Source organism: Myxine glutinosa, chromosome 5 (genome assembly GCF_964187855.1).
Source record: "Myxine glutinosa chromosome 5, kmMyxGlut1.1, whole genome shotgun sequence".
NCBI lineage: Eukaryota > Metazoa > Chordata > Myxini > Myxiniformes > Myxinidae > Myxine > Myxine glutinosa.
Window position 1 is genome coordinate 112373269 of NC_136265.1, and position 16735 is coordinate 112390003.

Consider the following 16735-nt stretch of genomic DNA (forward strand, 5'->3'; position numbering starts at 1 on the left):
AGCACAAAAGCAAGACGGGCCGATTTCCGATTCCGACGGGCCGACGGGCGAGACGGGCCGATTTCCGATTCCGACGGGCCGATTTGGAGCAAGAAAAAGAACGAGACGGGAGAAAAAGGAGAGAAACGAGACGGGGAAAGCCGATTGGAGAGGCGAGTGAGGCGCGATTGGAGAGGAGTGTGAGGCGCGATTGGAGAGGAGTGTGAGGCACGATTGGAGAGGAGTGTGAGGCGTGATTGGAGAGGAGTGTGAGGCACGATTGGAGAGGAGTGATTGGAGGGGAGTGTGAGGCACGATTGGAGAGGAGTGTGAGGCACGATTGGCGAGGAGTGTGAGGCGCGATTGGAGAGGAGTGTGAGGCGCGATTGGAGAGGAGTGTGAGGCGCGATTGGAGAGGCGTGTGAAGGATTGGAGAGGAGAGGAGTGTGAGGGATTGGAGAGGTGAGGGATTGGAAATGAGAGGGATGTGAGGGTTTGGAGAGGAGAGGAGTGCTAGGTGGAGAGAGGAGAGTGTCAGGTGGAGACAGGAGAGTGTCAGGTGGAGACAGGAGAGTGTCAGGTGGAGAGGAGTGAGGGGTCACATATTATGTGAAATAACTAAATTCACACCATTTCTGGATCTGATGACTTGCCAGTAACCATTTTGTAAAAATGAATGTGCAGCATATAACTCAATATGTCGAAATGTCACACACATCCATGCCCGTGGGATTCCCACGGGTGACCCCGCTAGTATATATATATACAGTCACGTGAAAAAGTAAGTACAACCCATGTAAAGTTTTGACTTTTTCAACATATTTCAACGTACAGCTATTTGATCTTCATTTCAACAATATTGATAGATAAAGGTGATATAATATAACAAATACCATGAAACATTTACATTTTGTAGTCCATTGTATAATTTAAATAAACATAAATGCAAATTTCGCATGTGGAAAAAGTAAGTACACCCTTGGCTCTAATCGGTGGTATTGCCCCCTTTGGCAGAAACAACCTCAAGTAGGCGTTTCTTATAACTATCTACCAGTCTCTGACATTGACTGCGAGAAATTTTTGCCCACTCCTCCATGCAGAATTCTTTCAGCTGTGCGATGTTTGAGGGGTTTCTTGCATGCACAGCTCGTTTCAAATTCCCCCACAACATCTCGATGGGATTTAGATGCGGGCTTTGACTTGGCCACTCCAGAACCCTCCATTTCTTTCTTTTCAGCCATTCCTTGGTGGATTTACTAGTATGTTTAGGGTCATTGTCATGTTGCAAGGTCCACCTTCGGTTGAGCTTCAACTCTCTGACAGATGGCCTCACATTATCCTCAAGCACCCTCTGGTACAATGAAGAATTCATAGTGGATTATATGATGGTGAGCTGCCCAGGCCCTGATGCAGCAAAGCTGCCCCAAACCATAATATTTCCACCACCATGCTTTACAGTTGGTATCAGGTTCTTGTGGTCAAATGCTGTCTTTGGTTTTCGCCAAACATGTCTTCTGGTACTGTGGCCAAATAGCTCTACCTTTGAGTCATCTGTCCAGAGCACATTGTTCCAGAAGTGTTGGTCTTTGCCACCACCATCTCTTATCATCCCCCATCCAAAACCTTGATCTTTTCTATCCCCGCTAATTTCACCCCAAATCCACTTTTGTAAAATACCAACTTCTGTCCTGGAGGTCCTTGGTGTCCTTGTGTTTTATACTTCTCCCACCCCCCCCCCCCCCCCCGTTCCCACGTCTCTTTTCTCCCCAAGCCCTTTTCCTCCCACACATCTCCCTGCTCTTAAATGTTGTGTGCTCTCAAGTGTTTGTGTGGTTCCCCTTCTCTTGTCTTCCGCTCCCTCTTGTTATATATTTTGTTTGTCTGGTTGATTTGTCTGTGAAGTAAATGTTAGCTCTTTCACGAGCCTCGATTCAGTATACAAAAAAAAAAAGAAGGTGTTCATTGGCAAACTTTAGTCTTGCCCTGATGTTCTTTCTGGACAGCAAAGGTTTCGTCCTGGCACACCTCCCATGTGGATCAAATTTGTGCAGCCTCTTTCTAATGGTAGAATCGTGCACTTTGACATCAACAGTGGCATGAGCTACCTGTAGATCCCGTGATGGCATTCTGGGGTTCTTAGAGACTTCTTTCAGCATCTTGCGGTCTGCTCTCGGGCTGAACTTGCTGGGGCAGCCTGGCCTGAACAAGTTGGCAGTTGTTTGGAATCTTCTCCACTTGTAGATGATCTTCCGGACAGTCGAATGATTGATTTCAAATTGTTTGGAGATCTTTTTAAATCCCTTCCCAGACTCGTAGGCATCTATAACCTTCTTTCTGAAGGCCTCAGAGAGCTCTTTTGATCGAGGCATGGTGACGCGGCACACTTCAACAACGAAGAGCAAACCAAACTAAATGTCTGAGGTTTAAATAAGACAGGTTCCTCCAAGATCCTCTCTAACGATGTTCTAATCATTTGCACCTGAGCTGGTGCACCTCATTCTAATTTTAGGTATTTGAAGTAGTGATAAATGTAGGGGTGTACTTACCCTTTCCACATGCGAAATTTGCATTTATGTTTATTTAAATTATACAATGGACTACAAAATGTAAATGTTTCATGATATTTGTTATATTATATCACCTTTTTCTATCAATATTGTTGAAATGAAGATCAAATAGCTGTATGTTGAAATATGTTGAAAAAGTCAAACGTTTACATGGGGTGTACTTACTTTTTCACGTGACTGTATATATAAGCATACATATTGTTACGGTTTTTAGAACCTTCACTCGTAAATTTTAGTAAATGTTTCCCTTATAAATGTTCCCCTGTAAATATTCCCATCAATTGGCTTGTTAAAGATCGCACCCTAGTTAGTCCATGAACAACATGTAGCGAACCATAGGACCTCTTCGTAGTTATTTCATTATTGTGTGTTTCAGTTAAGGACCTGTTCCCAATAGTTGAATCTGCGTTGCATTAATCAAATAAGAGTAGGCTCCAAAGTTCCCTTCAAAAGCGGTGCGAGTGGTTTTCTATCTCCCCACAAGACGCCATTGCCCATGTGCTTCATCTCGGGGAAGAAGGGGGCGGAGCCGCCAGATCACAGGCGTGGCACGCCAATGCACCACCCGAGGCGGGCGAGCGAGCCCCTACCGACCAACCAGGGCCGGCGAGGTACCATCGCGGGCGTGGCTCCATGAAGCGCGCATTGATTTGCAACACGCGTTATATAAGCGCGGGCGCGAAGCCTTTTTACGAGTTGGACGAGGAAGGCAGGGAGAGACGTGATCCAGAGTCGGTGAGAAGGCACGGTTGGGAGATGAACGATGAACAAGGGAGAGACGCGTAAGAAGACGGAGCATCCCAATCCCATCGCTGTATGCAACGACCACTCACAGTGAACGATACGCGCTCGCTGCCTGCCAGGGTTTCCCGCCATGACGCGAGTCGACTCCTGGACCCGGACCTCTACGCCACCGTCTGCCTGGGCCTTTCATCCCTTCTTCCAGCCGTTCCTGCCTGCTATTCCCTTGTCGTGTAAGTCTGTTTGTCTGTCCTGTTTGTTGTCCTGGGGAATAATATAAGATTGTTTTAAGGTTTGCCCTGTGTCTTCTTCTTCTTCTGTATGTTACTTTCGTTCCTCCTCTTCTTTGGTTTTGTAAATAATTAATAAATGTCTGTTATTTCTTACCCTTTTGGTTTCATTCTTCCCCAATCGCTTTAGTCTTTTCCCTGATTGAATACCTGTGACACGATTTGGCCAACGCTCGGGATCGGGTTAGTCAATTGCTAACGGCTCGAGCCGCAGATTGCTAAACCGCTTGGCAAATACCATCTTGTCCGTGGTTCGAGCGGTACTTGTCTCCCTGTTTTGCGGAGGGATTGGTAAAGGTATTCGGGAGAACACCTTGACCAATAACCCTGATCAATTCCACCCTGCAAAAGAGCGTTACAAGTACCAGGACGAGAGACGGCCAGCTTAACAGGCCAAGGGGATTACCCCCCCCCCCCTTGCTAAGGGGATTGCCATCTGTGAGATCTGTAACAATTGGTGTCAGGAGTGGGATTTTGACCCGAACCAAATTTTTTAAAAAACGTCTGAAAATTTGGTCAAAAATTTGGAGCGGCCGAAATTTTATTTAACATCCTAAATTAAAGTCGTGCCATGGATGATCAAGGTGATCGGGTGCCGGTAGGGGAGAATGAGGGGTTAGAGGCAACCCAGGGAGGCATTGGGAGAGAGGGAGGACGAGAGCAATGAGGGTGCGGTAGCGGGGGTTGCAGGCGCACAAGATGGCAGCGCCTCGCACATGGTCGCGGCAGCACAAAATGGCGGCGCCGTGGAGGACGAGCCCGCGGTGGCAGCTGGGGCCGCTGTGCCAATCGGGTTTGACTTCAGATTATTCCTGACCCAACTGGATGCAAAAATGGAGAAAATGAGTGAGAAATTGGGAGGCCAAATTGGAGCAATGAGGGACACGAAGCAAGGGGTACCAGTGAACAATTGGGAAGCCAAATCGGGGAAGTGAGAAACTACCTAGGAAGCAAATTAGAGGGGTTAGACAATAAATTTGAGGGGTTAGACAATAAATTTGAGGGGTTAGACAACACATTTGAGGGGTTAGACAGCAAATTGGAGCGAATAGGTAAATTTGGGGACAGAATGGGTGAGAGCATACAAAGATGTGGGGAGAGCATGGATCGCATGTTGAACGGGAAAGGCACACGGAACGGGAACGGGAAAGGCACACAAGGTAACGCGAGTCGAGGAGCGCGGGTTGAGCAAGGCGGAGCAGAGCGCGGTTAAAATGACCGGGATAGAAATCGCGACCCGGGGTATGGGTAATCCGGCGACCGCTGAGGTAGAAGAGAAAATTTTAATAAAGCCAGCGGTCGTCGAAGAGAAAGAAATCAACGAATTAATTATTGTGGAAATTGGGATTGGAGAGACGGACTTGGTAGAGCAACAGCGGGAGGAAAAGATGGAAAATGTGCAAAGTCCGTGCTCACATCACGATGCTGTGCTTAATAACCCCAATAAAGATTTGCAGGTGGTGTTGGAGCGAAGAAGAAGAAGCACCCAGGTGAGTCGTGCTGTATATTGTGCGGGGAGATTTTGCAGGAGGATGTTTGGCGCAAAAAGAATTTTCACGCGCTTGGGGTCGCGACGGCACCCGGGCGTTGGTGGAGGGTCCCTTGTGAGTGGGGTGAGTGAAAATGGCGTGCTTGTGAGGAAAAAGTGTGCGTCGAAGAGTGAGTGTGTTACAAAGTGTGGGAGTAAACCCGAGTGCGAGCGAGAATGCACATCAGAGGGTATGTGTGAAACAGAGTGTACGGAGTGTGACACGGAGAGTGAGTTGGTGGTGGCGCGGGTGTGGGGGAGCACATCGGAGCGTGTGATGGGGAGTGTTACAGAGGATGTAACCGGAGAGTGTGCGCAAGAATGTGCGCGAGAGTGTGTGGTGAGCGTTATGAGTAGACCGGAGTATGAAGCGGAAGAGAACGCATGAGCGAGTACAGTGGTAGAATGCGTGGGATGTGCGAGAGGCGCTGAGACACCTGGATGTGTGAGTGTAAAAGGGGTCGCGTATGCATGTGAGCATGCGAGTAAAGCATCGACGTTAAACGGGATAGCGGTTAGACCGACGTTTAACCGACGCGAGCTCTCGGTCCGTGCCGGGCTGTGTGTATTGTGGGAGCCGGCGGGGATCGGTGCTGCGTGGCTCCTGTTCGGAGCGCCGCGCACGATCCGGGCCAGGCCCTGCCCCGCACGGTCGAGTCCGCGCTTTGCCGGGCAAGGCAACCGGCCCGGTTCGAGGGAAGGTAGGAGGGACCGGAGCGGCGCCCCCTTGTGGTTGCGGCGTTCCGGCCGGGCAAGGTTGGCCCACCGCGCAGGAGACTGAAAGGCCCCGCGCCGGCATGGTGCTTTAAACCTTGGCCCAACCAAACCTCCTCCCCTGAACAGAATGCCGGATGGACCCAACCTTCAGGCGACCAAACCACCCGAATTGATTGCTCGGCTTTGCGAAGCCGAGTTTTAATGATGTAATGATGTACCGAGAGGCTCAAGTTTAATGGACGATGGTAGGGATAGGGAATATGATTGGCAAATTGGATTGGCAAATTTGATGGGCAATTCGATTGGCAAATTTTGATTGGCAAAAATTGGATGGGCAAAATTGATAGTGAGAGGTGCCCGATGTAGAGGGATGGTAAATTCACCATCCCTCCCAACCCGGCACATGAGCAATAGTTATGGGGTTTTGGCTGTGCAAACTAGCCTGGGAGGGTTAGGATAAAATGATAGGAATTTAGAGAAAGATGACCATAGGTAACGTTAGATTTAAGTAGCGACATTGTACCTGTAGGGGGGCCGTAGCAGATTAGTGGATTATAATGACGTGGGATGTGCAATAGTATAAGGGAAGCCGGGAAGCACTAAGTTAGAGGAAAAACCAGAGAGATCAGATGATGCAGTGTGTTTGTGGTGTGGTTTATTGAATGAGGCATTGCGTATGGAAGTTCTTGCTGGTGAGCATATTGAAATGAGGAATTGAGAGGCAATGCTCGTGAATGGCGCAGTGTGTGTGAAGGAGGTGATTGAGCAGCGTATGGTGAAAAGTGTGATTGTGAGTTGCATTGAGTGAATGGTCCTGGAGGGAAGACGGGTGCACGTGCCACCAGGTGTACAGGTGACACCAGGTGTGTGGGCACAGGTGTGCAAGCAAAGCACAGGTGAATGGAGAATGGTTGAATGGAATAGATGGTCTGGAGTGAATGGAGCATGGAGCATGGAGCATGGAGTGTATGGAGAATGGTTGTGTGAAATAGCTGGTATGGAATATATGGAGTATGGAATGGATGGTGTGGAGTGAGTAGTGTGGAATATGTGGAGTGGAGTGGTTGGTGCGAAAGGAGTGGATGGGGAAGATGGACCCCTTTCACGAGTACCCGGGGAGGGTAGTTTAAGAGTAGGTAGAGGGTAGAGGTAAATTGTGGTGGATATTGGCATCTGTGGTAACGGTGGTTTATTGGCATCTGTGGTGCGTGTGGTAGAATGGTGGTTGGATGGGTGCATTAGTGAAGTGTAAATGGCTGGGCATGTGGCCTGTTAGTGTGTGCGTGGTTAAATGGGCACTCCGCCACTGTGAGGATGTCGGCCAGGTGAGGCCGAAGGTGGGCTCTGGGAGCCAGTAGAGTTGTGAATGGGGCCCGAGGATCCGGAGGACGGACCCGGGTAGCCCAGTGCCAGAGAGGGCACCGAGTGGGGAGAGCACCAGAGGGCCTTCCCCAGGTAGATAGGTTAGGGTAAGGAGCAGGTAAGCTCAGAGGCAACTGCAGTGGCAGAGGTGTGCAGGTGAGTAGACCTGCTGGTGAGCCACACGACCCAGCCCGGAAATTGTGTGAAGGCACAGGGAGTTGAATCGGGGGAGTGAGACCCCAAATTGGTGAGCACCACAGTTTGGTCAATGGGAGTTCGGTTCTTAGAACCACATAGTGTAAGATGGCCAATGGTTTTGCAGGGAAAGACCCCGGGTAGAGTAAGAGTGTTAAAGTCATTTAGAAGGATAGTTAGGATTGAAATCCCTTCGCACCATCTGCAGCCACTCACCGGAGGTGATGATATGACTCCACACCATGGTTGTTTTGTTTTTTTTGTTGCAAATGTTTTGAGAATGTGAGACGCATCATGACGTGGGGGTGACATTGTGCTGGTTGTTCCATCTCTTCCTCCTTATGAGGAATTGATGAGAAATTGGGCTTGATGGCAAATTTGAGAAATTGGGATTGTTGACGAATTTGGTATAGATGGGGAGATATGGGGAAAACAGGACAATAGAGACAGAATTTGTAAATGTGTAGAGTTTTGTGAATATGGGGTAAGGGCAAGGGTAGAGTAGGTGACAGGGGGGGTGACGTACGATAGGGACGAGCTTTCTCCGCTCGCTCCCATGCGCACCTCACCTCTGCATTGCCTTGTATTGATGTGTACCCTTGTGACCTTGCTCCGATGCTTGCTTTGTTCCTTCCTTCCCCACTCACGGCTTGTTCTTTTGGGTCCGGGGGGGGGGGGTGGGGAGTGTGCAGGTAGCCGCACTTGTGTGCCCGAGCCGCCGCTGCACAGCCTGCCTTAATCGATACACCACCTTATGGACCGCACGACTTGCGGCCTAGCACCACCATATGGACCACACGCTTCTGTGGCTAAGCACCACACCCTTTGGACCCCACGTATTGGGGCCTGGCCCCTCTGCTGGGACCGGCCATGATGGCCAGAGAAGAGTTGGCTTGCGGACCACGGTGAGGTGGCCCCTTTTGCCCTACAGGTGGACCACCCGCAGTTGGCCCCTGTGGGTCCTAAATAAAAATGGACGCGTTGTGTGCCTTTTTATTATTTACAAATAGGCAACTAGCCACAAGAAAGGACAACACCAGGAAGAAACATCGGCCAGCAGAGCAGGAGCAGAAAGAAGAACCCGGTCAACAGTTTGTTTGTTTTTATTTGAAATGTGTGCAATGAGCACTGGATGGTGCTTTGGTGTTTTTCTGGTGCTGATTGGTGCTTTGTGATGCTCTTGTGCTCGGGGGTGCACTGGAATATCTATTGTGCATCCCCGGGCACTTGAGTATGGTGTATCGGTGCAGTGCAGTGCATGCTCTTCCTCTTTTTCAGATCTTTTCTTTTTGTCTCCCAAAATGACAGGTCCTGGGTTTGCCGGGTAAATACAAATTAGCGTTTTGTAAATAATGCTCCCCACCGTAAATGTATAGTTTGAAGACCATTCCGCAATTCGGTTATCCTGTGGGTGTGAGTCTGTTAGGTAGGATGCAACGCAGCAGGGGGACATACTTAATTGTTTTAAAACTGTTGCACTCAGGGTAAGGTTAATAGAAGAGGGCTACTACACCTGAGTGTCACATTAAGTAAAGTTAGTTCGGGTTGAGACGACCTTAGAGGAAAAACGGGTGCTGTGTTACGGTTTTTAGAACCTTCACTAGTAAATTTTAGTAAATGTTTCCCTTATAAATGTTCCCCTGTAAATATTCCCATCAATTGGCTTGTTAAAGATCGCACCCTAGTTAGACCATGAACAACATCCAGCGAACCATAGGACCTCTTCATAGTTATTTCATTATTGTGTGTTTCAGTTAAGGACCTGTTCCCAATAGTTGAATCTGCGTTGCATTAATCAAATAAGAGTAGGCTCCAAAGTTCCCTTCAAAAGCGGTGCGAGTGGTTTTCTATCTCCCCACAAGACGCCATTGCCCATGTGCTTCATCTCGGGGAAGAAGGGGGCGGAGCCGCCAGATCACAGGCGTGGCACGCCAACGCACCACCCGAGGTGGGGCGAGCGAGCCCCTACCGACCAACCAGGGCTGGCGAGGTACCATCGCGGGCGTGGCTCCATGAAGAGCGCATTGATTTGCAACACGCGTAATATAAGCGCGGGCGCGAAGCCTTTTTACGAGTTGGACGAGGAAGGCAGGGAGAGACGTGATCCAGAGTCGGTGAGAAAGCACGGTTGGGAGATGAACGATGAACAAGGGAGAGACGCATAAGAAGACGGAGCATCCCAATCCCATCGCTGTATGCAACGACCACTCGCAGTGAACGATACGCGCTCGTTTCCTGCCAGGGTTTCCCGCCATGACGCGAGTCGACTCCTGGAGCCAGACCTCGACGCCACCGTCTGCCTGGGCCTTCTCATCCCTTCTTCCAGTCGTTCCTGCCTGCTATTCCCTTGTCGTGTAAGTCTGTTTGTCTGTCCTGTTTGTTGTCCTGGGGAATAATATAAGATTGTTTTAAGGATTGCCCTGTGTCTTCTTCTTCTTCTGTATATTACTTTCGTTCCTCCTCTTCTTTGGTTTTGTAAATAATTAATAAATGTCTGTTATTTCTTACCCTTTTGGTTTCATTCTTCCCCGTTCGCTTTAGTCTTTTCCCTGATTGAATACATGTGGCACGATTTGGCCAACGCTCGGGATCGGGTTAGTCAATTGCTAACGGCTCGAGCCGCGGATTGCTAAACTGCTCGGCAAATACCATCTTGTCCGTGGTTCGAGCGGTACTTGTCTCCCTGTTTTGTGGAGGGATTGGTAAAGGTATTCGGGAGAACACCTTGACCAATAATCCTGATCAATTCCACCCCGCAAAAGAGCGTTACAAGTACCAGGACGAGAGACGGCCAGCTTAACAGGCCCAGGGGATTAACCCCCCCTTGCTAAGGGGAGTGCCGTCTCTGAGATCCGTAACAATATATATAAACATATATATATACATATATATATTGTTGCGGTTTTAGGATTGTACATATGACATCATTAAAGGTTAACGGTTTGCCCCCCATAGTTAGTCCACAAGCAACACGTAGGCCCACTTAGAGTATTAGTTATGTCATAGTATGTGTAAGTGTAGGCCATTTCCCTAGTGATATCTGCGTTGTGTAAAGAAATGAGCTAAGGTCCCTTTCATTTTGCGGCCACCCTCAAATTCCACCGATGGGGAAACTCGATCCCCTGCCCCATTTGGCTGATCCCTCCGTGTGTTATGCTTTGGCTGCCAGCAGCATTAGCTGCCCTTTGTTGCTCGAAACTAGTCGGGTACCAGGAGGTAGGCCGAAGAAGAGGGAGGAGCGCGATGGTCGAGGTGTGGCCGCGCAAGGCAACGCGTCAGAGGGCGATGACGGTAAGGAGCAACAGCCAACCAGGGCTCTGAGGGCAAGGTGTGATAGGGCGTGGCAAGACGGGTCTAGTAAGTTCCAGAGGGTTCGCTGGGCAGGGCTATATAAGTCGCTGCACAAAGCCCTTGGGGAGGACTCGCAAAAGACTGAAGCCAAGCATTGGTATTGATGAGGATTGGTTGTTGGTTGTTGGAATACTCACGAGGAAGCGCGTGCACACGAGAGTATCGAGGACTTGGAAGCGCATTGTTCGCGTTTGTTGAACTATTATGTACGCGGCCGCAGCCGCAAGTGTAACCGCCAAAGCCAGCCCGACCGTTCGCCCCGTAATAAACCCGTGCGCGCCAACGACACGCGGAGAGCTCCTGGGCGTTGCATTCATCTACTTTGCGGTGCGAGTTGGGGACCGGAGAGCGAGCTGCCTGGACACCATCCCTGGACGTGCTGTCCTGGTCAACTGCAAACCCCGTGTGAGTGTGTCTGAGTGTGAACGGGCCCGTTTGTCCAGGGAATAAGTATAAGACTGTTTAAGGCTGCACTGTGTTTTCTTCTGCTGATTATTGTAAAAGTGTAAATAAATCTTGGTATTCCTTTTCTTCCAAATTCGACCGTTTCTGTGATTTCTCCATTGGGTAAGCGTGGCACGATTACGAACCGCTTGAATCGGGTTTAGTCTTTGATAACGGCTCGGGTCACGGGTTCGCTACCGCTCGGCGTATCCACCAACAGCTGTGATTCGGTCGGGGCTTATTTCCTCGTTTCTGGGCGGCGCGAGTACTTAAGTATTAGTAATTAGTCCTACGACCCTACTTCGCGCCGTCCAGGAGTGACGTCATAGGTCCCGGGTCCCGTCGGCTAGTAAAAGACAAGGGGACTAATCCCCCCTTGGTAAGGGAAAAGGCCAACGCTGAGATCCACAATATATATATATATATATATATATATATATATATATATATATGTATATATATATATATATATATATATATATATATATATATATATATATACGTATATATATATACGTATATATATAGTCACGTGAAAAAGTAAGTACACCCCATGTAAAGTTTTGATTTTTTCAACATATTTCGACATACAGCTATTTGATCTTCATTTCAACAATATTGATAGATAAAGGTGATATAATATAACAAACATCATGAAACATTTACATTTTGTAGTCCATTGTATAATTTAAATAAACATAAATGCAAATTTCACATGTGGAAAAAGTAAGTACACCCTTGGCTCTAATAGGTGGTATTGCCCCCTTTGGCAGAAACAACCTCAAGTAGGCGTTTCTTATAACTATCGACCAGTCTCTGACATCGACTGGGAGAAATTTTTGCCCACTCCTCCATGCAGAATTCTTTCAGCTGTGCGTTGTTTGAGGGGTTTTTGCATGCACAAAAAACCGAGAGCACAGCTCGTCTCAAATCCCCCCACAACATCTCGATGGGATTTAGATCCGGGTTTTGACTTGGCCATTCCAGAACCCTCCATTTCTTTCTTTTCAGCCATTCCTTGGTGGATTTACTGGAATGTTTAAGGTCATTGTCATGTTGCAAGGTCCACCTTCGGTTGAGCTTCAACTTTCTGACAGATGGCCTCACATTATCCTCAAGCACCCTCTGGTACAATGAAGAATTCATAGTGGGTTCTATGATGGTGAGCTGCCCAGGCCCTGATGCAGCAAAGCTGCCCCAAACCATAATATTTCCACCACCATGCTTTACAGTTGGTATCAGGTTATTGTGGTCAAATGCTGTCTTTGGTTTCCAGCAAACATGTCTTCTGGTACTGTGGCCAAATAGCTCTACCTTTGACTCATCTGTCCAGGGCACATTGTTCCAGAAGTGCTGGTCTTTGCCTAGGTGTTCATTGGCAAACTTTAGTCTTGCCCTGATGTTCTTTCTGGACAGCAGAGGTTTCCTCCTGGCACACCTCCCATGTAGATCAAATTTGTGCAGCCTCTTTGTTATGGTAGACTTGTGCACTTTGACATCAACAGTGGCAAGAGCTACCTGTTGGTCCCGTGATGACATTCTGGGGTTCTTAGAGACTTCTTTCAGCATCTTGCGGTCTGCTCTCGGGCTGAACTTGCTGGGGCGGCCTGGCCTGAACAAGTTGGCAGTTGTTTGGAATCTTCTCCACTTGTAGATGATCTTCCGGACAGTCGAATGATTGATTTCAAATTGTTTGGAGATCTTTTTAAATCTCTTCCCAGACTCGTCGGCATCTATAACCTTCTTTCTGAAGGCCCCAGAGAACTCTTTTGATCTAGGCATGGTGACGCTGCACACTTCAACAACAAAGAGCAAACCAATGAGGTTTAAATAAGACAGGTTCCTCCAAGATCCTCTCTAACGATGTTCTAATCATTTGCACCTGAGCTGGCACAGCTGATTCTAATTTTAGGTATTTGAAGTAGTGATAAATGTAGGGGTGTACTTACTTTTTCCACATGTGAAATTTGCATTTATGTTTATTACCTTCGCAAAAGCGGAAGGTTATGTTTTGATCGCTGTGTATTTATTTGTATGTCTGTGTGTGTGTGTGTATGTTATTCGCATAACTCAAAAAGTATTCAACCGAATTGCATGAAATTTGGTGGGATGATTGGTTATTATACGGGACACATTTGATTAGATTTTGGGAGCAATCGGGTCAAAGGTCAAGGTCAAGGTCACGAAAAGGTCAAAATCGTATTTTTGTTGTTCTGTTCCCTACACTCCCATGCCAAGTACAGAACAGTAGCTGCGGCGAAGGTATGCGCTCTACCGAGTGCCCGTTCTAGTTTAAATTATACAATGGACTACAAAATGTAAATGTTTCATGATATTTGTTATATTATATCATCTTTATCTGTCAATATTGTTGAAATGAAGATCAAATAGCTGTATGTTGAAATATGTTGAAAAAGTCAAAACTTTACATGGGGTGTACTTACTTTTTCACGTGACTGTATTTATATGGTATAATGATACATGTGTGCGCGTGCGTGTTAACGCGGCTTGTTAACAGGACGTGGTGTTGCTACTTACCTCAAACACTATCTTTCCAGCCGGATCTCCTCCAATGTCTATATCCATGGACACGTACATGTTCTGCATATAAAGGCATTTCTGCTTTCAGTAAATTGTAAGGTGGTGATTAAAGATTCACTAAATTCATAATTTATCAAACTATTGATGTCGGAATCTGAAATCACATTTACTTTCTATGAGAATTATTTAATTATCTTCATTACATAACATCTCATCATGACAAATATCATGCCTTTTGGTGTTAAAATCGTAAAGGTTTTCTTTAAAGTAACAGCACAAGGATCAACTCAGCCTATTATCCTTTTCAGGTGAGCAAAACTGCAGCTGGGCTCAGGCAGTACCAGCTGCCTGGGCCCAGGATAGGACATCAATACCAGCTGCCTGGGACCGGAGTACGGTATCAATTACCAGCTGGCTGGGACCGGGATAGGACATTAATACCAGATGATGCTGGGCCCGGGGTACGACATCAATACCAGATGCCTGGGCCCGGGGTACAACATCAATACCAGCTGGCTGGGCCCGGGGTACAACATCAATAACAGCTGGCTGGGCCCGGGGTACAACATCAATACCAGCTGGCTGGGCCCGGGGTACGACATCAATACCAGCTGGCTGGGCCCGGGGTACGACATCAATACCAGCTGCCTGGGCCCAGGGTACAATATCCATAACAGCTGCCTGGGCCCGGGGTACAACATCAATACCAGTTGGCTGGGCCCGGGGTACAACATCCATACCAGCTGCCTGGGCCCAGGGTAGGACATCCATAGCAGCTGGCTGGCCCCGGGGTACAACATCAATACCAACGGCCTGGGCCCGGGGTACGACATCCATACCAGCTGCCTGGGCTCGGGGTAAGACATCCATAGCAGCTGGTTGGGCCCGGGGTACAACATCAATACCAGCTGCCTGGGCCCGGGGTATGACATCCATAGCAGCTGGCTGGGCCAGGGGTACGACATCCATGGCAGCTGCCTGGGCCAGGGGTAAGACATCCATACCGGCTGCCTGGGCCCGGGGTACAACATCCATACCAGCTGCCTGGGCCTGGGGTACAACATCAATACCAGCTGCGTGGGCCCGGGGTAAGACATCCATAGCATATGGTTGGGCCAGGGGTAAGACATCCATAGCAGCTGGCTGGGCCCGGGGTACAACATGAATACCAGTTGGCTGGGCCCTGGGTACAACATCAATACCAGCTGGCTGGGCCCTGGGTACAACATCAATACCAGCTGGCTGGGCCCGGGGTACAACATCCATACCAGCTGGCTGGGCCAGGGGTACGACATCCAGAGCAGCTGCCTGGGCCCGGGATAGGACATCAATACCAGCTGCCTGGGCCAGGGGTAAGACATCCATACCAGTGCCTGGGCCCGGGATAGGACATCAATACCAGCTGGCTGGGCCCGGGGTACGACATCAATACCAGCTGGCTGGGCCCGGGGTAAGACATCCATAGCAGCTGGCTGGGCCTGGGGTAAGACATCCATAGCAGCTGGCTGGGCCTGGGGTAAGACATCCACAGCAGCTGGCTGGGCCCAGGATAGGACATCAATACCAGCTGCCTGGGCTCCTGGATAGGACATCAATACCAGGTACCTGGGCCCAGGGTAAGATATCCATAGCAGCTGCCTGGGCCAGGGGTACGACATCCATCGCAGCTAGCTGGGACAGGGGTACGACATCCACAGCAGCTGCCTGGACCAGTGGTAAGACATCCATACCAGTTGCGTGGGCCCGCAATAGGACATCAATACCAGATGGCTGGGCCCAGGGTACGACATCAATACCAGCTGGCTGAGCCCGGGGTAAGACATCCAGAGCAGCTGGCTGGGCCCAGGATAGGACATCAATACCAGTTGCCTGGGCCAGGGGTAAGACATCCATAGCAACTGGCTGGGCCCAGGATAGGACATCAATACCATCTGCCTGGGCCCAGGATAGGACATCAATACCAGCTGTCTGGGCCCAGGAGAGGACATCAATACCAGCTGCCTGGGCCCAGGATAGGACATCAATACCAGCTAGCTGGGCCCAGGATAGGACATCAATACCAGCTGCCTGGGCCCGGGGTAGGATATCCAGAGCAGCTGCCTGGGCCAGGGGTAAGACATCCATACCAGCTGCCTGGGCCAGAGGTACGACATCCATCGCAGCTGCCTGGGCCAGGGGTAAGACATCAATACCAGCTGGCTGGGCTCGGGGTAAGACATCAATACCAGCTGGCTGGGCTAGGGGTAAGACATCCATCGCAGCTGCCTGGGCCAGGGGTAAGACATCTATGCCAGCTTCCTGGGCCAGGGGTAAGACATCCATCGCAGCTGCCAGGGCCAGGGGTACGACATCCATAGCAGCTGCCTGGGCCAGGGGTAAGATATCCATACCAGCTGCCTGGGCCAGGGGTAAGACATCCATTCCAGCTGCCTGGGCCAGGGGTAAGACATCCATACCAGTGCCTGGGCCCGGGATAGGACACCAATACCAGCTGGCTGGGCCCGGGGTACGACATCAATACCAGCTGGCTGGGCCCGGGGTTAGACATCCATAGCAGCTGGCTGGGCCTGGGGTAAGACATCCATAGCAGCTGGCTGGGCCTGGGGTAAGACATCCATAGCAGCTGGCTGGGCCCAGGATAGGACATCAATACCAGCTGCCTGGGCTCCAGGATAGGACATCAATACCAGGTACCTGGGCCCAGGGTAAGATATCCATAGCAGCTGCCTGGGCCAGGGGTACGACATCCATCGCAGCTAGCTGGGACAGGGGTACGACATCCACAGCAGCTGCCTGGACCAGTGGTAAGACATCCATACCAGTTGCGTGGGCCCGCAATAGGACATCAATACCAGCTGGCTGGGCCAAGGGTACGACATCAATACCAGCTGGCTGGGCCCGGGGTAAGACATCCAGAGCAGCTGGCTGGGCCCAGGATAGGACATCAATACCAGTTGCCTGGGCCAGGGGTAAGACATCCATAGCAACTGGCTGGGCCCAGGATAGGACATCAATAACAT

The 16735-nt window shown here is 49.5% G+C and overlaps 1 protein-coding gene across 2 annotated transcripts in view; it reads right to left on the reverse strand.

The window, feature by feature from the left end:
- The window catches only part of PPIL6 (peptidylprolyl isomerase like 6), a 153201-nt gene that overhangs the window by 99210 nt on the left and 37256 nt on the right, over positions 1 to 16735 (reverse strand). For both annotated transcript variants that reach the window (XM_068116588.2, XM_078778543.1), the window contains one exon: positions 13713 to 13775. In XM_068116588.2, the coding sequence (XP_067972689.2) occupies positions 13713 to 13775 (63 nt within the window). The remainder of the gene's footprint in view (positions 1 to 13712; positions 13776 to 16735) is intronic.